Raw genomic sequence first — 25,063 nt, 5'->3', positions numbered from 1 at the left:
ACTATCAGAGCAATGACACATGACAAAAACTGATACTAACATTGAAAAGATCGATAACCTTGTTCAAAAAGATTGTCAGTCAACTATCAGAGCAATGTCTGAGCGAATAGGAATCGACAAGGAAGTGTCGAGCAGCTTCTTCATGAAACTTTCAACATGATCCTACACAATTACAATGCTCCAGCTCACAAAGCTTTGTCAGTGAAGATATAATTTTGGTCAATCACAACATCCCCGTCTTAGATCATCCACCCTACTCACCCGACCTGACTCTCTGTGACTTTTTTGTTCCCTAAGTCAAGTCAGCTTTGAAAGGAACTAGATTTGAGACTGTTTGAGCAGTAATAAAGAAAGTGATGGAAGTCATGAACAGGGTCATGCTACATAAAATGATCTGCAGCATTTTTTGTTACACACAGTGGAAAATTCACATGGAGCAGTGTAGCGATCGAGCAGGGGGAGTACATTGCATCAAATATCTGTAAGTAAAATTTTCACCCTCAGTCGATTATTTTCTAGCCATACCTTGCATATTAAGCGACCACAAAATCCAAATGCTAACAGTGCCCTAGAATTATAAAAGAATCATTCAGAACAGAAACTTGCATTTAAGTACAAAATTTTTCAAGATACGAGATATGAAAACATTGCTTTAAAAGGCTTAAAAGTCACAACAAATAAGTAAGATACTCACATTAATAAAAATATAATTGTGATTATTAACTTTGTGCACATAATTAAGCTTTTAAAACGCATTGCATGCAAACATTAAGTTATCTTGAGACAGAGAACATTTGTACTTAATATAATTTGATTTACATTACAAGCCAAAGTGGAAGGATGTTAAGTGCATTTTGATTTCAAAATAGTATAGGAAATCTAGATAAAGAAACCTAGATTTTTATATTAAATGTGTAACATCAGGTGATTGTAGAAGAGTTTTGAACCATAATGATATTTCAAAATCAACAAGAAATGAGATGTCCAATCCTAACACACAATTTTGATGTTTAATTTTATCCAAAATACATTAAAAGAGAATTTTTCACTACACACTATTGGAACCTAAAAGTATTGAATACTGGTCACCTATACTTAGTACCTAATCTATATGTTGTACTCCAGTTATGTGTAAACATTTTAAAAACGTTTTCTGCTTATTCATCGTAAAATTTTATTTTGGTTGCTTTTAAACCCATTCAAAGACCAAAAATAATAAGGACAAATACTACAGCTTTTTTTGAATGCGAGGTTTACTGTATACATAATTAATCATTTGTACCTACCAATCAATCAGTTAACCAGATTATTGCAGTACATACAGGTAACGTAAAAACAGTAAAAAATTAATCAATAGTTCTTTCTAATAAACCAATATTTTTTTTCCAATCTAATCAATTTTATGTTGTTATTTTTTTAGATACAAAAAATTAGAGAAAGAGCTAAAGTATTAAAAATCAATATAATATGGTACTCTAAAATATTATAATGCCCATAAAAATAATACTGTATCATACTTATAGTGAAAACATTTAATTTTATGTGAAAAATACTAATATAAATATATAAATATTAAAATATTTATTAAAATCAGTAGGTTCATGAAACAAGTAGGTTTACATATTTGATTGAAGGTTTTTATCAATTGCTTAACTAATATTAACTCAAAGAATAATTACGTCATAAAACAGTGCAAATCACCATGATTATATAATAATTTATATCAGAAGGTCATGTTTCTGTTGCTAAGGAACTTTTTTAAGACAATACAAATCTATGATGTACAAATTACAACTACAGCAATAACAGTGTAAAGGCATACATTAAAAATATATAATACAGAATGTTCAGTATTCTCATGTATGTGGTAGTTTTCTCAGTACAGTTTATATAGAGTCACATTAAGGAATCACAATAATGTACTGTAGTTCTCAGAAAACTAAGCCTTCTGCAAGTGTTTTTAAACAAACACCAGTCTTAATACAAAATAACTCTTTACTAGTTAAAATCTATCTAATGTCATTTCAAAAATATATATAAAATATTAAATATATCTCACTTTGGCTATGGAAAACCAATACTACTTTGTTTCTATCATTTAAGACCAACAACACAAAGATTATACAAATTAATACATTATTTTCATATAATACACAGCAATATAAATACACACAATTATATGCAACAACACGTGATTAAGAACTCTTCAATATAACTTAATTCTATACATCTCTATCAAGAAAGCTTGCAATAAAATACTGTACAACAAAAATACAAAAATCAGCAAAAAGTTAAATAACAAAAATGGACGACTCAAACAGAATACAAATAGCTTTCTAGTTTCACTTTTGGAGGAGGACGTGTGAATGGAGAGAACCATGCGAGGGAAAATCGTCCAAATACTGCTTGAATACTTTTCCAACGGGACTTTCTCACCCAACGAGCCTCCTCTTTCTTAAGCTGTTCAATGCCCTGCGAACAAATATATTAATAGTCATAAGAAATAATATGATTTAACTAAGCATTTAAAAAATAGAATTCTTAAAAATAATTTCACAATTTACTGTGGATTTCGACCAGTTACCAGACTTAACCCGTTTTGGGAAGAGTACAGAGCCAGCCACAGTGCTACTGTTCAACATTTAACCCTCTCCCAGGAAAGTCCGATCTCCAACAACTGCATTATCATTGCTCTCTGCTTTATGCTGCCATAACAGGGCTAATTTTGGAATTGCTGTTATAAATATCTATTGACAGTATTGTTCTCCTCATTCATTGCATGTTTTTATACCTAGTGATGCTATATAGGTGTAATATATAAAGCGTTTCTTTAATCTCGTCATTCACAGTAATTCAGTAGCTACTGAATATATATATATATATATATATATATATATATATATATATATATATATATATATAAAATATATATATATAGTTTTTTGTACAAGACATGTAGTCTCATTTTAATATAACAATACAAACAAACATTTCTTGTACACATAAGTAATAGGGGAGGCCCAATGAACTTAGCCCAATAGCGCCAGAAACACGTCATGGTAATTTGATTGGAAGACGGTTAATAAATGGATTTGCAGGCAAAAACAAAAATCAAAGTTAAAGAATGTCTTATTATATCAGGTGAAATTACTTAACCTGGGGACCAATGGCTTACAGGTGACTTAACCAATAACCACTACCAATAGCCGGGTAGGCGGGCCGCTTACGAGGACAGGATCGCTCAGCGGTCACCCATCCAAGCAGCAGCCACGCTTGACGTTGCTTACTCAAAATGATACAAAAAGATAATAACAAAATAATTCTTTCATAACAATGTTTGTTATAAAATTACTTATACAACATACATATCATGTTGTGTATTTTAATTACTGTTACTATGAAAATAAACACTGAACGTAAAAATTACACAATTATACATAAAAATTACATTTTAGTGGCAAACAGCAGTGTTGCCAACCCACAGAAACAAAATATTAAAATATTCATCCCACAAGAATAAATTTTGTATTATAATTACCAAAATCCAATCATAATCTCTCATATAATATAGCCAAATACAACGTTCATCACAATGTGAAAAACATAGAGGGCAAAAAGAAAACTTCATATTACTACACCCATAAATTTAAGACCAAGGTTTTGTTATTAAAAACATCATTTGGGTTTATAAAGGTACAAAAAATAAACATGAATAATTTTCAAATAACTAAGTGAATTAGTAGGGTCATGAAGTTTTTTCAGGGAGGACCCTGGGATGTGTAATAAAACCGGTTGAGAGGAGGGTCTGGGAGTACATCTCTAATTTTTTTCAAATAGTTGTACTACAAATTTTGATTTTTGATTAATTATTTAACACTTTTTTAGTATAAAAAAGGAAAAAATAATTTAGTGCAAAATAAACAAAATTCTCAAAAATCCCATAGATTGAAAATAGTACTTCCAGCTCTAATAACCCATTTAGTTAAACAGTGAACATTATCTGTGCTTACCGTTTCGTCGTTCCAGATGGCCTGCAGTTGTGTCACGAGCATGGCGAGTGTAAATATGGCAAAGAGCAGAGCCTCGAAAACGAGAAAAACCAGCAGAACAACAGTGGTGGGAGGAGAGTAGGAGGAGCAGTCCTTCCACTCAAGCCTGATGCACATGTAGAACTGGTTGGCCACCAGGAACAGCGAGTGAACGGAGATTGACGCTATGTAGAACTGGGGAGAAGACACATAACAGTAAAGTAACTCAAGTAAACACTGATAAGACTGTAAACATTTCTTTGGTGGAAGAACTATGACTGTAAAAGGAGTTTTTCTGACATTTTCCATTATTCAGTGACACTATACTTTGAGACCACCAATATGATCTCTCCCCTACGTGCATAACTAACTGTAACCAAACTAAAACATACCATATTTTATGAAATGGTATCTCTCATAAGATATGTCAGAAGATTAATTTATAGATCCCCTAAACAAGTTGATTCAGAAATCACAACTTCATGTAACACTTCGCTATATTCACAGGAACATTATAATCCACTAACCTACGATCACCAAAACTACTATGAATAACCATTAAATTGGTTTAAATGAATGAAAAAGTTCAACAAAATTCTTTTCACCTCACTTCTCAATATTATGTTCCATTTGAATTTTTAAAATAAACCAATTACATGATTTATAGAAAATTTAAAGACTAATTGACAACTCAAACTATTTCAATACAGCCGCAATAATTATATTTAACTACTCTCAAATATCACATTCACTTATAATCGATACTTTTACTTTTAAAACATAGGATCGGTCATAATATAAGATATATTTAAAATTATTGTCAAACTATTTTTTTAACTTATTGAAGCTATAGATTCATAATTTCCAACTGAACGAGTACCCCAGATTTAAGAACACCCATTTTTAATGTAGATGAAATCACCTTCAATAATAATTATTTATACCATTACCAACTTATCAATACAATATCAGAATCATACTTCTTTCCATTTGTAATTACTATAATTAACTGATTAAAATATAACCCATCTGCCAAAAATGATTCTATGTATTGAGTATAAAAAGATCAACAAATATAACTTTTCAACTCTCATTAATTTATTCAATTTACCATATCCTACGACTTACCTCTTTTAGAGTTTACATGTTTTCAAAGCAACAAAACTTTAATTGCACACTGATACCACTGTGCAATCATTACTGATTTTTTGTGCCGCCCTTTTTTGAAAACTGACACTACTTAAGCTACAACTTATAATCTGCCAGTTCTTCACATCTTTGTAGTGAATCGCAATTGACCCTTTGTTCATTATACCATACCTCTGCAGCATCCAAAGGACGTCACACCTCGCAACCTATTAGATGACACCATCTGAGAAATTAGAGCCATCATAGTCTGACTACAAGCTGCTCTTCTGCAACCTATTAGATACCACCATCTGAGAAATCGGAGCCATCATAGTCTGACTACAAGCAGCTCTTCTACATCATCAGTATCTGTGGGCTCACTCCTTTACTGATATTAGTCTTTATTGATTATTCCAAATTTAATAGTTATTAGATTTCTTTTCAATTTTCAAAATTGAATATCAGTTCTTCTTCTGCTTAAAAGCCCAAACCCACGATTCTGACATTATAGTTAAAAATAATTTCATTTTGTTCTTCATTTATTAATTTACAAGAGTTATGTTTACCTTACTCTCCATTTTTATGAAAAAGATTTATCAAGTTGAATATCTTACCTTGTGTTAAACTAAGGATCACTAATTATTAAAACATTTCAACAGTTTGATCCAAACATTTTATTGTTTTTTTTCCTTTTTATTAAAAAAATAATAACTGAAGGTTACAAAATATAACTTACAACTACAATCTAGGTTAAAATAAACATATCGAACCATATCATTGTGACAAGCAAAAGTCAGAAAACACAACAAACGTGTGTGTGGACTCCTACACACTACCTCTAAAACATGCATTTAACAAAACATAACACGAATTATAGAACTGAACTAAAGAATACAGGCCACAATAGGTCAGTCAGTGATTGGTCATTCAGAGTAGATCCACCCAAATCACTTAATGCACGTCACTGTATGGGATTTGGCTGAGCATTAGTGAACATTTCCACATTGGTCTTACAGGTAACTATGAGGCAACGAAAAAAAATCATAGAACAAACAAGTTTGTAAACAGGCTGAGTACAACCACATCGCATTTTAACACTTGACATTTTATGGATTACTTGGTAAGATTTTCATTACGTTCTATTGATCCTTAAATATTCCGTCATATAGGTTTATTTGTATACAGACAAGATAAAAGAATTCTATGGTGGTACATACTCCTCCAATGGACTTGGCTAAGCATTAGAATAAGCTTACAACTCAGGATGATCTCAAGAATGAATTGAGCTAAGGACTTGAAATTTGTATGTAACTTCATTCCTACATAGACAATATTGTGACTGATGATGGACCTATCTCTCTACGGGATTTGGCTAAGCTTAACTATCCTGAGGGTATTTCGAGAACAATTTCACCTCTAAACTTTAATTTTTGCATGAAACTTAAATTCTACGTAGACAAGAACGAGTTTGATGAAGATGCATGTCCATCCATGGGATTTGACTGTCAGAGGGCTGTCAGAATTTATTTTGTTTCTGACTCCTACTCTGTCCGCAGGACTTATTGAGAACGAAAATTAGCTATTTAACTTTTAAATTTTGCATGCAACTTCAGTAAATCCTGTTACGTAACATGTGACATAGTGTACTCCTACCTTGTAAATGTTACTCCAGTTCACCTTCATCTTAGTGCAGCGTCTGGGACCGATGATGTTACAGACTTAACTCCTGAAATCTGAGTCATGTTCGTGCATCATTGAGTGCATTACGATGTGATAAGCACGGTGGGGCAACTGAGTTTTCTACACATAAAGTATGTGTTGAACTGTTTGATTTTGGATCTCTTCAGACGAACATGACTCCAGAATTCAGTAGTTAAATCTTAACAGCGTCAGATCCCCGACACTGCACTAAGAGGAAAGTAACATGACTGGCCTAACGAAATAAAATTACAAAGTAAAATATTGTTAAGCTTACCGTGAATAGAACGAAATATTTTTGGTTATCTTCACCAACACAGTTATTAACCCAAGGGCAATGATGGTCCATTTTACGAATACATCTGAAACAAACATTAATTGATATGTAAGCAAGGTATGTAAATGTAATCATCAAATGTCAAGGGGAAATGAAAAATATTTCGAGAATTTCTATATAATGAGGTTCGATATATCAAAGCTGTTTGGGGTAGACTTTGATACACAGGGTGATCACAAAGGGTGTTATAAACTTCTGTGACTGATAGTAATCATCATTCCGAACAAAAAATGTCCTATAAACATAGAGGAATACACTTAAAAATAGCATTTTGTAAATTTTGTATGGTGGAATTTTGTTATTTGACTTATTTTTCAACAATTTTCAACAGGCATCATTTTTTTAATACTAAAGCAAATCACACCACCATATTTTTATTTTTCTCTCCTCCAGCTATGTACAAAGTTTGGCATTTCTAGATCTACTAGTTCTAGACATAAATTTATATATATTTAGATTAATAAATTAACTATTCTTCAGAAAATAAAGTGCTTGTAAATTATAAATTTTCTATATAATTTATATATCTGACAAATTTAATTATTCTCAGTTTGCTCTAAAAACAAATAACATAAATATTTAAGCTTAAAGTAAAATATTTTCTATTCTTATAATTTATTATAATAATTGCTTATGAATACTTGAAAACATGCTTGCGTTCTGATAAAAATCTGCCTGCCACCAAGCACCCCCAATCTGTGGGTTAAAGTTATTTTTACATAATACAGAAATTAACTATCTACAACTGGAGTAATAAATTTAGTCATATTAAGAAAATTCTAATTGGACACACAGTTAGTTCAACTTTTAGTAAATTGCTTTAAATATAAATCAAGAAAAATGTGACTTGCTTTTATGGATGAGGTAAATCACATGTTCTTTCAATAGGACTATAACTGCCATTTAAAACTGTTTACTGGTAGTAGTAGTAGTGAAGTACAGCAGAAAATTCAGTGCACACACACACACACACACACATTGGGTTTTTAACTGGTTTATGTGATTTTATAAACATACATTTAACCCTAGAACTGTTAATCGACATAATTATGTCGGTTAATGCCGCTTTTGTGGTGTTAACCGTCAAAATTTTGTCGATCAAACATTCCCTCGTATAATTACTTTTTATAATATACTCCGGTAAACGTATCGATATAATTCATGCACCATTGGATTCGGGAAGAAAAATGCTAAGGAACAAATGAGTTTTATTCCTCTTTGTATTACGGTTATGACGTAGCAAGCTTGTTATTTTGAACGTAAAAGAAAACGCGACGCCGTTTGTTGTGACCGCCATATTGCCGCTGCCGTTCTGTATTACTTTCGTGCCGAGCTGTGGATATTTGTAAGTTTTAATAGTTTTACGCGTGTTTTAGTGTCGTATTTAATGTGTAGTGTGTTGTTTGATGTCGTAGTAGTGTAAACATATACATTTTAGAATAAATCAATTTCTATTTACTGAAATATGTTTGAGAAATTACCGGCTTTGTGTAGGCTATGGCAAAATGACTTGGCTAAAATTCATTTCACATAGTTTGTTATTGTTTTCACTTAATAAACGTTATTTATAGCACTCTTTTAGCTCTGAAGTAACTATTTATTTTTGGTAAATAGATAGTTTTCACAATAAAATATATATTTCCTGTAATTTCTTTTGGTTATATATAATAACTGTTTGGGTTATTCTCTATTTTTTTAATATCTTTAGTTATATTTATAGTTTTCTAATTACATAATATTTCCTATTACTTATAAACCATAAATTTATACATTTTGATATAGTACAAGCTTTAGAAACTATTTTATATTTTGCTGAATGAAAATTTTTCGCAAAATTTTTGAATAATGGCAAAATTTAACTTTTTTTACTTTTCAAAAAATAATTTATGGTAATTATTTCATTACTACTGTATATTCTATTTTATTCTAAGTAATAAAATATGCAAAATAACATGTATTCATAGATAAATGTATTTGAAAAACTTGTTTTACCAAAGTCTTACGTGTACACCCGATTTTCAGAATTTATACGCATCGCTGCTTTTTGTTCTATAGCTTTATGATGCTTTCATAAATGTGTATAATGTTTATGTTTTTCTGAAACTAGATAAAATTTGACACAGAATGGCTATCTCACTTATAAATATTTCTCACTATAACTTCATTTGCTAGGTATGGTCCCCCCCAAATTTAAGAAATATTTTTCGTAAATTTTATATTTGATTAAAAAAAAGGGTTTATTAGAAAATTTTTGATGGTTAATTTTAAAATATAGTGCAATTCTACGTTTCATTCTGAACACAAAAATATATACTCTTATTTATATTGCTTTTATTTTATATTTTTAATAATTTTTTTTTTTAAACCTTGCGCGAAGCTCCAAAACAGCCCGACACTACAGGATGAAATGACCGCCAGTTCTAGGGTTAATTTAATTCAATGCACAGTATATGATTGTCAGGAAGTGACAAGTCAGCTCAGTTCCATCTCTGTATATGAAACTGTCTACAGTGACAGATCAAGGTAGTAGCTTCTGATCTGTCTGCTGTTTGCAATGCTAATTTAAGGCAACTGAATTTAAGTAATTGCGATTAATTCAAACTAAGATAGATGAAAAATGTACAATACTATTTAACTTAGTACTCCACTTCACTTCGAACTGTACAAAGGAATAAATCTCTTGTAGAAGAAATCAGTATTGGATAATAACTTGGCTGAAGGGACGATAATTAATTACAAACCTTCAAAAAACAGAATGAAAATCATCACAACATTAAGTCAAATCTATTAATGCTAAGAAGTGAAATAAATACATTGAAAGATAAAGTAAAATATCCAGAATGTGGTTTAAGTCAAAGTGAAAGTAAGTAAAAGTCTCAGGAAAAACATGACTGCTTCAAACTGCCTACAATATAAGAAGGAACTGTCAAACAACATGGAGTGTACTCTTGGAAGTGCTAAGTGTAGCAATTAGTATTTATTCACAAGTACTAAATCAGGAATTGTCACATCAATTTTGGTATTTACCTAAGGGAACCCAGTGTGGCACATCATTGAAACAGTCTGGCCATATTTTGTACAAAAGGCCTATTTGAAGAATTTTAACTGAAGAGCTTTTCATGTGCTTTTGGTCCATTAAACAATAGTTGAAGTTCAAATTCAAAGCAAACTTTATTAATATTTGAACATAGACATATAAATACAAACATACAATGGCATCAGTTTATATAATCACTTATTTTACCTAATTATTACATGTAATTCAGTTCGGGCCTATAATAATTTAGTCAATAAGATAAATATAACACAATCGATTTAAGTCTTTGAGGTTGACGAAAGAATTCATCTAAACAGATCTAGCAATCAAGTACTGTTTTAACTTCTTTTTAAAGTTCATAAAATTGGTTAAGACTAAAATATCTGTAGGTAAATTATTGTAAAATATAAAACTGGCCACTATTGTTTTATATATATACATATATATATATATATATATATATATATATATATATATATATATATATAATTAGTCTGTGAGACTGCCAACTGACAATGGTTTCTAGTTAATAATTGTGGAAAGTGCCTTGTTAAGATACGTATTGTGTCCTTAGGAAGCCTTACTACGAAGACAGTTTTCATGATGTTAAGTCCATACATGGTTTGAATGCTCAAGTCTGAAAATATTTGTTTAACTTATTCCTGCTTCTGTAAATCTATTATATAAAAATGAAACTGTTCGTGTGTAACAGCATCACTCACAAACGGCTGGACGGATTCGCCTAATTTTTTTTTTAATTTGTTCGTCTTGATCTGTAGAAGGTTATAGGATACTTTTTATCCCTTTCCCGATTCAGGATTCCGCCCCACTGGTTACAGAAATACCCGTAAGAAATGCATTGCAGCAAACATATGTTATTAAGTGAAAGAGTCTTTTCAAATTTTTAATCAGCTGTTCTTTGTAAACATATATAATGCGACAAAAAATATATTTATATATAATTTAATTACTACACTTATAGTTTTAAAGCATAGAGTAAGCTTAAGAGAAACGACAAATTTTGTTTAAACTGTTTCTGCAATCACTGTTAAACATAGACTTTACTATCCAGATAATACAATTCAAATTTGACGTAAAAATTCACCTTTAACTGCAATATTTATTTAATATAAACCATGCTCATGCTTGATCAGAAGAGCAATGCAGATATCATAATTACTATCTTACGTTGGCTACAAATATAAAGAATGTTATAAAATCAACCTTAGTTGTTTTTTTTTGACAGAAGTATCAGGAATGTGGTACATACCTTCATAATGCGCCCAAGAAGCTCACGAAGGAACGACTATCAATTATCTCAGCAATGTTTAGAATGTGATAGAAAATGAATAAGTGAATATAGTGTACTGTTTTCAACGGGAAATTGCGTGCGAAGCCGCGGGAAACTTATTGAAATGCGCAGCGAAGCGCGCCGGGTCCGCTAGTTTTACATAATTCAAATAGCTTTTATTTACAATAACAATATACTTCACAAATTTGAATCACTCTTTGCTTCATATAAAACTACTACAAAAGAAATATAGGTGTGAATATGAGTGTAATAAACCATTTTCGAAGTTAGAAGTCACTGATCACCGTATTTTGCAGACATATGGGTCTGAATACTAAAGCACTATAAGCAGCTAGAATGGTTTATGAAAACGGTGAAATGTTACAAACAAATTTTGATCTGTATAAAATTAAATCCATTCATAATAAACAGGTTTTAAAATGGTGTTTGTTTTAAAACAATACTCAAAAGTCTGGTAAAACATATAATAAAATTAAAAACTAAAAAACAAATAGAATTTATCAAAATTTGTACTAAAAAAAAGAAGAATGTCTGTTTGAAACACATGTATAAGACAGAGTCAAATGTTGGTAAAGGATAAAAGTAATCTAGCAGTAGTAAAGGTTGTGAGGTTGAGGCAATGGATGTAAAGGATGATGAATAAATGTACCAATAAAACAATAAAGGAAATTTGGAATTGGTACACTGAGAAAAATCACAGTGGAAATTAAAAGGAAAATGTATTAATATTACAACAGAATGTAATGAGATTTACATATTTTCTCTCAGAAAGTTCAAAACATGATGTTCATAAGTGTTTCCAATGTATGAATGGCAAAATTTTTATAAAGGGCTACTATTGATGTGGTGAAACTTAAATTTTTCATAGTGACATCGCTTAGCTATGAAATATTATAAATTACTTCGGAAGAAATAACAAAATGATGCATTATACTGATACAAACTGATTTACAGTATCTGACACTAACCTCTGACAGACAGAACAGTGGTGGGCTCTCTCTGGTTTGATGCTACAACACTTCGGACACTTGAAAATGACGTGACCTTCACGACAGCCCATCTGCTGGATCATCTCCTTTGTTGCATTTCCCTTTGGCACAGAACCCTGTAATTTTACACAGAAAAGTTTGAAAACAGTTAACCCATTAGCCACTTAAAGTTCCTCCACCTAACCCTCTTGAACAAATCATTTAAATATGCAAAAAAGGAGTTGTCACCAAATATTTAATTTTAGTGCAATTTGGTTGACTTGGCTATTGTTTCTTTTAGATGATGAAACAGACTAGAATATGAAATAATTTATAAACATCAGAAGTATGTAAAAAAATGTTATTTTTAGGATAATAATAACATTCTGAAAGGAAGTAATATTTTAGAACAAAATAAGTTTAATCCATATTATCTTGTAAACTTTTTGTTACATAAAGAATGTGTGCATCAAGAGCAGAGTATGTCAGTATATCCCCAGCTACAGTGCACAATAGCAACAAACTGATACCTCTCAACTGTGACATATTTGGAGCTCCTGGCTTGTGCAAGCGTATCTTTAAAATGGTCGTGCTAGATTATGTGTTGATGTATTTTATTGAAAGAGTACCATTGGAATTGTTATAAAAATTTCAAAATAGTTGGTATCTTGTACAATTTTTATAACCTATGTAAAACAGCTAATGCATATCAAAATACAAAATGTTTGCTGCTCCCGGCTTGTGCAAGCATACCTTTAAAGTAGTTATGCTCGCTTATACATTAATGGATTTCGTTGAAACAAGTACCGTATTAAGTTGCAATTGTAATGAAATTTTTCAAATAGTTGGTGACTAGTACATTTTTTATAACTATACTGGTTTCTTTTTTATTTTACTTTTAAAATGTTCAACAGACACCATTTTGTTAATATTAAAGAAAATAACACAATTATATTTTTTATTTCCTCTGATCTATTCAAATCTATGTGCCAAATTCGGTTTCTTTAGCTTAATTAGCTTTAGAGATAAGAACTATTCTTGAATAAAAGATACAAAATGGTGTTGCAGCCAAACGAGACATTTCTCAACCTATTTTTATATGAGATGTTTTTTAGAGCCACAGGAGTTTGTGACACTCTTTTTGTGAACACCCTATATATTAACAACAATGAATTCGATAATGGTACATCTCACTCTATTGGATTTGGCCAAGTATTAGCAGATATTTTTTCAAATGATCTTTTGATCACGGCATGACGGCATCAAGAACATAGCAGAATAAATAAATTTGTAAAAAAACCAAGTAAAATCTTATGAGATTTCAACATAGAGTAAAAAGAAAAGGTGTGTAAAGTCCATGTTAAAATTTGGTGACAAAGGTTATGAAACTCGTGGTGTGGCGTACTACTACCTTGTAGTACTATACAGCAATGAGTTACTAAGCCACGTCTCTGAATAAAATGACTAACTAAAAAATAAAAAAAATATTTTCCATGTTTTTAGCATTATTACATTGTTTGCTTTCAAAATACTTATTAAAATTATATACTAGTATAGCATTTAAAAACTAGTTTTTCTTCTTCAATGCACCTTTTCTTCTAAATTATACTTGTTTTTGATAAGGTGTCTCTCACGTCGAAACAATCCAAAGAATTTGTTTTTGAGCTTCTTTGTCACCAAATTTTTTGGATCTCTTCACACGAACATGGACTCAAGACTCAAGAGTCAAGTCTATGACAGTCTCAGATTTCAAATGTTGCACTAAGCAAAAGGTGAAATGGAGCTAAACTCAACATTTACATTGAATCAACCATCCCCCACCATCGCTATGTTATTTGTAGTTTCATAAATATACAATCTTTAAACAAAAAAAGCCCAAATTATTTACTTTTAATATGTATTGTGAGTCTTGTCTAAGCAATCTAACTGTTAAAGAAGGTTATGGTTGGCAGCCAGATTATTATGTTGTGATTGGAAAGGTTTACAGTCTTTCACGATTTTTATGATTTGAAGGGTTAGTTCAATATGATTTGATCACAACATTTTTAAAGATCTGACCGATGTGAGACAGACCTCCATAATAAGCTATATCTAAATCCTTGATGATACTAGAGATTTGGACATTTTTATTAGTGTGGTATTTTAGTTTTACAGATATCTACAGCTAAACTGAATCTGAATAGTGATAAGATTGAGGACAGAAGGTAACTTAATAAGCCTGATTAAGTATAATCAGACTTAAAATTTAATATTAAAACTTTTATCTAACCTTGCCAAACGATTATTGTGTTAAGATTTATTAGACATCTTCTGCCTTACATGATTTTGTTGCTTTCTTCAATAATTATTACATTCAAGTTCAACTCTTTCATTGTCTTCTTCATTACTGTACTATTTTTTTTTTTTATTATACTAACATATAAATATTATTAAAATGTTTGAAATAGAACCTTGTGGATGAGTCAATGGTTGTATATGAATAGTGGACATCTATTAAAAGGTGGAAAGATGTACACATAGGTGAATTCGTGTACTGTGTATGCTACAAATGATCAACAGATGGTGATAATGGCGATGATGTCGTGATTTTAAAGTAACCACAAAGGAGTATTTTAGTGAAAACTTGCTATATATGGTTCTATTCTTCAGAAGTTAGAAATAACCAAAGGATGGATAGTATTTGAAAAACTAACAATCCAACACAAAAGAATATATTGACAATGATCAAATTCCCTAATTCATATAAACACATGTAAACATTAAGTAAAATACCTCCTATCTGAATTTCAGATTTGTTATACTAAAATACCATCAGCATAGAGCATTTTATCCAGTCACAAAACTATGACTGTTACTAAGGAGGTTTGCTGCAGCAGGCTTCAATAGTACTGCTGTACAAGCTATACACGGTGGGCTGCTAAAACTGTTGCCTCAGCGTGAGCCCAGTAACGGCCAGGGAATGTTGAGCTACTCACTGTTTCTTTTCACACAAATCGTTCTTGGATCACCTTCTTGGTACATTTTCTCTGTTGTGTGTTATGTTTGTTGTTGTCTTTATTGTGTTGTAACTGTAGCCTAATAGAGGAGACAATGATTTCTCCAGTACAAAAGGTTTATTCAGTACAACCAACAAATAACCTGAATACTCTCATCTGAACGTTTTGTTTTGAAACCTTTTGGGAGTGATACACATATAGACTGTCATCCATGTTCGGATTCGAGATTCACCTTCCCCATATCACTAATTGTAATCTTGTGAAATCGTTATTTTCCATGCGTATTTTAAGCGATTCTGAAGGTATTGGAATCAAGTGAAATGAATTGCAGTATCAACTATCGGAAACAATCAGTCTTTAGTAAAAATTCCATGTACATTATAAAATTGTACAGGTTAGATTCCTGCGAGAGTATCATGGCTCCGAATAAAATCCCACTGCCAGCCAATACTTGAAGAATGCATAAAAAAGTTATCTACTACTGAAGTGCGGTTAGTTCGTGATCCATAGAATAAGTACCTAAACACCAGTACAGAACAGTGTCTTCCATATGAGCACAATTAACATTATCAATTAATGGTTCTTAAATATTTTGTGTTTGCCTCTAAGATAATGCAAGAATAGAATCATCCCATCACAACAACACAACTACAAAGTAAATAAATACACCAAGGCTGTGGTTCAAGTCACATTGTGTTATTGTTATACTCGACATATACGTTGGAAGTTTGAAAATTTCGAATACTGTCCAAGGGATCGTTACGTGTGCGGGGAAGTCCTTCAGATGATCGAAGAACTAAAGAGATTCACAGCCATCATCCAATTAATGAGTGCTCTGACGATGAAAACTGACGTACATAGTAGATTCAGCTGGCTGGCCGTCTGTAGATTGACAATAAAATTAAGATGCATTTACACTGGCAAGTAAAGTTACAAAAGATTTCTTGTAACAGAACTACTGTTGCATAATGTGAACAAGAAAGCAATTTTACTCATGAGAGCAGTTGCAAGTAACTACAGTTGTTACGAAAGTCAATACAAAGTTTGTTCACACACTATAGTGACGTCTAGACAATGTTTATAATCGGAATTTTACTAGTGGACACTGCTCTCTAGTTCTTACAAACAACTGTCCGACACTAGTTGCAGCAGCGTTCGTAAGAGCTTTTGCGCCTGTTTAGACTAGTGATTTTTACTGTCGGTCAAAAAACTTGTGCAATTTTTTGCCAGTATAAACACAGTTAGTTTAGTCGAGGTTTGGATTCAAATTATTTTTTTAGTTCATAAATTCTTGGAGAAAGTAAAATTGTTTTTTAAATTTTTACCGGTTCTACAGAAAAATTCTGACCATTAAATTCCCGACTTATTTCCAGTTTACGGTTTACTGGTCGGGTAGCCACCTTGATTTTACTAGATAAAGTTGTGTTTAGATAATGTGAAATATAATCGTGTATTAGGAGTCAATAGGACTTCAGTTTAAACTTAGGTCTGCTGTGGATTACTTCGCACACAAAATTTAACGACTCCTCAAAATATTGTTGTTGTGACAGTTACCGGGTCGGTGAACATGGTGCGGAGGTGTGAAGCAAATGCTAACACAGCCAGAGTCTGGAAGATCAGCATGTTGATGTAACTGTAGATGGGGTAAGGACTTGGTATCAGCATCACGCTCATCACCACAAACTCAGCGTACAGGATCAGGAGCCAAGTCAGGATGGCGCACACCACACCACAGATGTCCTGCAGCACACAGTTAACTTTCATTAATATATAACCGACCACAGAATCAATAAGAAGTTATCACCAGCAGCAAAACAAATGGAAAACCGAGAATTCCAAATCAACTACATAAAAAAAAAACTATCATCAACAGCAAAATGTGTATTGAAGCACAGTTTAAGACTCTTTTAATTTTAGTTCATTTTTAAAATACAGCTTTATCTAACAATTATTTAAAATGTAGGATAGAAATATAAATCCAAACATTGTCGGGCTTTACCACTGCTATAATTGACAACAATAATAATGGAGGCATTAGGTTCCTTTTTTTACTGAAAGTAAGGAGGTCAAGTGGTGGTATTAAAGAATTTTATTTCAAAGAAAAATGTATTAAATTTCCATAATAGTAATTGAGCAGATCTTGTTGATTTAGTGCAAGCATACATGAACAGACCAACCATAATCTTGGTCTGCCGCACGGGCCCGAGGCAGATTAGGGATAGAACAGCAGATTCGGGTGCCTACAATGAATAAATACAATTGTTACATGTATTTTCTTCTTTATCCTAGTTGTGTCCTACCCACCTCCCTCCTTTGCCTAAATCCCGTCTTTAGCAATTTCTTGTTCAGATCTGCTCAATATTTAAATGTCAGCATTTTGGTGCCCATTAGAGTTTGAGATCCCCAGCTTTCTCCAATTAGATACCTTCTTCTGTAAGTTGGCTATTCCCCTTCTGAACAAATATTTTCAGGTTATTCAAACTTTTTTGATTTGTTCAATATAACACGTAAACCTTATAGCAATTATTGAAGTTAAACATTTCTCTAGTAAAAATTGATTTTCTGGTCTGTTACTTGTATGTTCTTGTTACCAGATTCTAAGTGATAAAAAAGACTTTTATTACTTAAAGAATTTATAAAATTAAAGAACATTAAGAACAGTAATTTGTCAAATTACAATAAATAGAAACAAGGAGTTCTATTGTTTATAGAATCCAGGAACTCTTCAATAGAGTACACAGAATTCTTCAGCAGGAATTTTTGAAGCGACCTCTTTAGTCTTTTTCCAGTCAGGTTCTGAGGCGGTCTGGAAGAAGGTTTTACAGCTTTAGGTCTATATATGATGGTTTTTTCACATAGAGGGCTGTTCTATGTTAGAGCAGGATGAATCTGGAGGCATTACGTGGGGCTAGTTATGAAGGTCCATGTGTCTGTAGATTTAGTTTGTCTACACATAAAAGATATAGAGCACAGGTACTGGTGTATGCTTAGGGTTTCATAGGCTTGTTAACAGCTTTGCTGGGACTCGAGTGCAAATGATCCTAATTGCCTTCTTTTATAGTACTAGTAGTGGATTTGGACATTTGCCATTGTTATTTGTTATAAAAGTGGAACACTTTATTTCAATCCTTATGGTACAATTTTTATGTATCCTTGATCTTATCCTTGTAGTTATTAACCCTTTTAACCCCAACATCCGTATTATACGGACATCGTAAATATGGTGTCAACTCCCAATGTCCGTGTACAAGAGTTTATTATTAACACTTTTATTATTTTACTGCCTACCTATTTTACCAAATACTTCAAAATTCCACAGGTTTATGTAAAAAGATGTATTGCATTGAAATATAATTGTTTGTAAAGCTTTGACTTCATATTTTATGATGAGTTATAATGTTATATGTTCATTAAAAGAAATAGCGGAAAAACTGGCACAAAATATTGTTGAAAATAATTACAGATCTTTTATGTTTATCTTACATTGTAATAAACATATTTGATTACTTGTAACAAATTATTTATTTACAGTCTTACATAACAAAAGATGAAAATTAATTCCGAATTGTTATTACTGCAATTAAAATGGGTAATATAAATATGTTTGAACATTTAATTTGTTCTAACTAACTAAAACTAAAAAACTAATAATAATTAACATAATGGGGTTTATGTAGATTGAGGGTCCTCGAAGACTGTAAATTTTCCATGATAACTCTACTTTGTTTCTGAGAACATCAAATGAATTAGACTATTAAATTAAAACTTAACTCAATAATAAATTTAAAGAAAGGCATCATACCCTTATACACCAAATCCATCCTCCACAACATCGGTTGTGTTGATCTACCTCTCTCCTGTATAGTAGGTGATCGTAGTCCATTTCCCATTCATTTATTAGTCTGAAAAACATTACACAATAAATGTATTACAAATGTTTTAGGAATAAATATCCCACAGTTTTGTTAAAATAAGATTAAATACTGTATCAAGTTAATTGATATCTGGTGCAATGAACTTTCTGACTCATAAATAGCCTCATCAGTCGTACATTCATTTTATATACAAAAATCAATTCTAAATGGACTTAATTACAAGAAATTCTCCGAAGTAGGTGCAATTAATGTAAATGATTTAAAATTCATATCTACTATAACAAGGTTGCAGTACGCCACAGTGTGTCACATATCAAACAGCATTTGCTGTGATTGCAAGCAAAATTTCAAGCCTACTTATATTTCATTGTCCAGGAGCTGAGAGCCAATTTGCCTTGTTTTTGGGCACACATCCTGATTCTTCTTGAAATCGATATAGAAATTTCCATTACAACAGAAATTCATCGTCACCCATGTTAGTTTTGGTGGAGGTCGAAATGATAGGGTATGAAACAGGTAAAATTTGGAAGTATACTTTTCTTAGCTTTACACACCTAAAACAAACCTTCAGACATGTAAATAAACGTTACATCAGTGACAGCTAAATGTATACAGACCTTTGAAGTGGTGACTTTGTCTCTTATCTAGTTGTCTGACAGTGGTATAACTATTATTTATGTGCTGATGGTCAATTTTAAGTACCATCGTCGAACTCAGAGCTGCCTGTAGAAATGAAGTTTCATGTGAAATTTCAAGTATACAGGTCATATTCTCGTGATACTATGTGGGACAGACAGACAGAATGACATTTTTCCAACTGCAAATGATTATGCCATAATATATATATATATATATATATATTATATAATATCAATAAACATTGAATCGCAAAAAGTACTTGCTCCGCCGGGTGAATGTGCTACCATTACACCACAGAGCGCTTACTTTTTCCGATTCAATTATTTTGTATTTGGTCGTATCTGTCACATATGCGTTTAAATAAAACATATGATCGGAAGACCAAATATATATTATATAATATATATAAAACAACGTTCAGCCATCATTTAGCTGTTTATATACAACAATGAACAAGTCTGCTACCGTGAGCAACATATTTGTGTCTACATGTTTATTTCCCAGGTAGTCAGTCAAAGCATATTTGCGCCTTGTTATTTAATAGAATGTTTCTCTTAAAAATGTTTCACGCATATTTGTGTCCCTTGGTCTGTACCTATGATGATTAATGTGAGACATTATGGTTGACTACACATCAGCTTTTTGTCATTTCAGCTTACATTGTGTTCAATTATATCTGAGAATAAGCTCAAAATTACAAGGTTTAGTACAAACCAGAATGTTGTGGTTATACTTAAAACTGGTAAAAGTGAGGAAAACATAAGGTACATAAAAGACAATTTCACTGAATCTATAGTAAAAATGTGGTAATAGATTTTCATTACGAAAGTGAACATAATGAAGGTAATATCAATGTACTTAATCCTACAACCTTACCAGAAAATGCTGACTTGAAAGTAGGCCTAATTGAAGAAGGAAATAATGGCGGTTATTTGGCTAAGGTCAAAATGTAGAAAAATGGTCATCAATGCTATTTATGAAAAATTTGAGGCTGTTGAAGGGTTGCGGAAAAACACAAATAATATTCTTCAAACTTCTCATTTTATAAAACATAAACAAATATACATACAACAGATGATCCAGTGGAAGTATTTGGCAGTATCTTCAATAAATTCATTTTTCATAAAATCATCACATAGAGCAATAATAGAGCAAAAATTCAATAGGGGAAATCCTCTACTGAAGCATGCAGCATTCAATAAAAGTACAGAAGTTAATAACGATATGATTAAAAATATTTTAGGTCTTTGTATGTTGATAGGTAATTTTTACTTACCAACCCTGAACCATTATTGATTAAAAATCCACTCCTGATGTTTGGCAATACAACGTCTCACACCATATTTGAAAGAACTTTTCAATGTTTATGCTGTTATGAATCTGAGACAGATAACATTAACCATAGGTTGTATAAGATTTATCAAGTCCTAAACCAAATTTTAGAGAACTGTAACAATGTGTACAGTTCTGAGAAATTCCCACAATCTGAAAGAGGTTATAATCTTGTTTCACAAAAACCTTTCATTCTGTCAATATATGAAGAATAAATCTCCTAAGTACGGAATCATATAATAGCTTCAATTGTGGTAGCTTATTATACTGCTGCTGTAACTTGGTAAATATCTTATACCATGGCCATTTGGAGATTTGAATGTAAATGCACTAGTACATTTTTCAAACTTCGAAAGAGGGCATTGAGAGCAGCATTTGGGAAACCTTGCCCGTCTTCCTGCAGGAAAATCTTCAAGGATTCCAATACTCTTACCTTTCCGTCCATTTATATTTTGAGTTATTAAACCTCTGAATTGTTTCATGTAACAAACACCCCAATTCATTACATTCTTAGACAGTTCAACAACATCAAAATCCCTTAGCATCGCACAAGTTTCCTAGATCGGCATCTCCTTATCAGTGACACTAATCATTTTATTGCACTGTCTGACTCCCTCAAGGCCTCAAGTGCCGTAAAAGCTTTTTGAACAAAACTATCTTTTGAACAGTTGCCCCTACAGCATTCAGGAAGTCTGCAATACATGTAATAAACGGCCACGAACCCAATCGAATCAACACTCAAATGACCAAACTATCGACTAGAACGATTTATGCTGTCATACATGTTTACTCTGTAAAGTAGTAATTGAAAGCACTACTCTGCTCAAACTTAGTATAAAAAAAGTTGTGTTATTTTTTTATAATCTTAAATGTATTCTTTTACATATAAAAATATTGCTTCACTATAATATAATTTTAAAAGTCTATAAAGTAATTCAGCTCGACAATGATCTGATGTTGGAGAAGTTGGACGATCTGGGACATGATCTAAGGTCAAGAAAATACTGATCAGAAATGCCTCTGGCCATCAGCGCGATCTTCTAGCATAAAAGAAAAACACTCCTCAAAATAGTACCCGAATTAAAGCTCAGAACACGCTAGTGCTTATAAAGATTATATTTAACTTCAACGCTACTACTAACATATTTACGATAACCTAATCTAAACCTACTTATATCACATAATAACATTCCATTGTGTAATATTCCCACTCCTAATCTCATGGCCGTGGCTGTTGCTGGTTACAGAGTAATCCAAAATCACAAAGTTGTTAGAACACCAAATCATTCGGTCCAGCTGTTCCTGAAATACCAGTATCCTGGTAATAGGTTACCACTGAATTACCTGTTACTGACACTAATACTACTGTCTATCTAATTATAATGACGGGGTAGACTTTAATAAAGGGTCTACACTATTTATTCGGTTGTTTTTATACAATGGTTTGATTGTTTTAACCTGAATGAATAACTCGATATTACAATTTACTTATCAAAAGCATATGATTATTACTTATTAGTAACAGTCATTTGTCATGTAAACAATAAACAGCAAGAAGTAACTAATTTGTGGAGACTTTGGAAATGAAAATGAATATGAGAAACTTATCTGATAAATTTCTAGATATACATGTGGGTTTGGCTACTGTCTTCACAAAAGCAGTTGCTCACTGCTATCCGTGCAATTTCAAAATATTATAACATATTTCGGATGTGTAGATCTAGACCATAGTTGGATTTGTTACTTTGTTATATTATTACTAAATTAATGTTATTAAAAATTGTAATGTATTAATCTTGTTGTTAATGCGTCATAATTCTTGTTTCGTATGATTAATATATCGAATTTGGATAATATATGGAACAATTCGATAATAACAAACGAATAAAGAGTGTAGGTCGCTTATTACAGTCTCCCGTAATGGCAATGTACATGTGTTTTTTGTGTCACAAGTAGTCAAGGCACATTTATCCTTGAAAATAGTAAAAAGTAAGTGAATATTACATTGTTTCGTTTATAACATTTTATAAATATAAACAGCCTAGATAGTTTTTAATGTATATAGTTACTTTTAGCATTGTTTTAGCTAAACAATATTACTTGAAATACCTATTATGTAATTTGGTTCCACACTTTGTTTTCGGTACTTTTAGATAGTCGTAAATATCGAGGATTCGATACTCCTGAATATTGATGGTGGTGGCCGCTTATTATACTGCAACCTTCAGGAATATTTAAACTGTACTTTTACAGCCCCATGAATATAGAATATTTTAGGGCTGCAGTATAATAAAAGGCCATTGCCACAATTAGATCATGATTATCAAATGATATCCAATCATCGATATTCATGACCAGACAACCATCTAAAAATGCTAAAAACAAAATGTTAGACAAAATAACGTAATAGATTCAAAGAACAATTCAGTTTTCTGGTTTTAAATCTTACATATTAATATATAAAAATGTATATAAATTAAAATATAATATATCATAAAAAAAATGTATTTACTTTTGACTGTTTTCACAGATAAACATGACTTGTGAAACAAAGAACACACGCTCATCATTGTTCTTACCGCCATTAGTCAATAACCAATTTACACATGATTCCACTTTGAATGTATTTCCAAACACGATTTTACTTTGAATAAATTTTGATCAATAATTATGAAGTGAATTAAATTTTAGGATTTTTAAATTGTATTATAGAGAAGCTATACTTTTATATGTAACAGAAATGTATTTATTTCAAATTGTATAAAATAACTAAACCGTATTTAAACTAGTCTTAAGTTGTGTAGTACTTATGATTACTTCACAGGGAAGACATGTGTAATAGCATTTTAAAAAATGCTCGAATGGATCACCACCAATAATCATTACTTCTCGTTGATACATATATTCTTCAAGATGATCAGCAAAGCAGTCATTTCTGAGACCAGTTTTTAAGGATTTCTTTAGAGCTTTACAATATAGATTCTATAATTTGGGTGTTTGAAAAAGTTAATGGATCTACAAAGTTTGTATTTAAAACATTAGTCAATGTTTAAATATACATTTTCGGCCAACATCTGCATATTCATTGCCATTGTTCTTCTCCTTGTCACTAACCTACTCACTACATAAACGAAATAACAACAGCGTGGCCACTTATTATACTGCAGCCATTTTAATACTTTTATATTATAAAATATTAAGTTATAACTTTGTAATATCTATCTGTGAAAACTGACCCTACTGAACCTATTACAAAATTGAATACTATGTATAATAAAAAAATGTTAAGTTCTGAGTAACAAATAGGCATACATTTCAAGAAATATCATCCCTTATTTACAAAATTGCCCTAGTACCACCTAGCAAACAAAGATAACAGTTATTGACCACTTCCCACTAAGATTGCCTTTCAATTAGCACATCCATGTCCAAAATGTATAAATAAAATATAAATTAGGATTTCGGCTTTTCCTTCCACTCCAAGCATAATAATTAATATGAGCGAGCCTAAAGCTAAGCATATTACTTACCTTTCTGAGTTTAATGCAACACGATAATTATAGATACATCGTAACAATAGAATTATATTTTTTTAGAATTAAACTTGATTCACATGAATAATAATTAAACTACAAATTATTATAATTGAAACCAAAGTGAATTACTCCACTAACATAGGGATCACCATGCTATTTTCTGTAAACATCAATGTG

General features: G+C 31.5%; 1 protein-coding gene across 1 annotated transcript; it reads right to left on the bottom strand.

The window, feature by feature from the left end:
* Positions 1-1,564: 1,564 nt before the first annotated feature.
* On the bottom strand, positions 1,565-25,063 carry LOC124359084 (palmitoyltransferase ZDHHC3-like). Its single transcript, XM_046811523.1, has 7 exons — positions 24,881-25,063; positions 19,307-19,406; positions 17,059-17,244; positions 12,509-12,645; positions 7,132-7,216; positions 4,011-4,223; positions 1,565-2,472 (listed from the first exon to the last, which is right to left on the bottom strand). The coding sequence occupies exons 2-7, from the start codon at positions 19,385-19,387 to the stop codon at positions 2,314-2,316; spliced, it is 861 nt and encodes a 286-aa protein (XP_046667479.1). The 5' UTR covers positions 19,388-19,406; positions 24,881-25,063; the 3' UTR covers positions 1,565-2,313.

This window comes from Homalodisca vitripennis, chromosome 1, assembly GCF_021130785.1.
Source record: "Homalodisca vitripennis isolate AUS2020 chromosome 1, UT_GWSS_2.1, whole genome shotgun sequence".
NCBI lineage: Eukaryota > Metazoa > Arthropoda > Insecta > Hemiptera > Cicadellidae > Homalodisca > Homalodisca vitripennis.
This window is presented reverse-complemented; position numbering and strand designations above follow the sequence as displayed.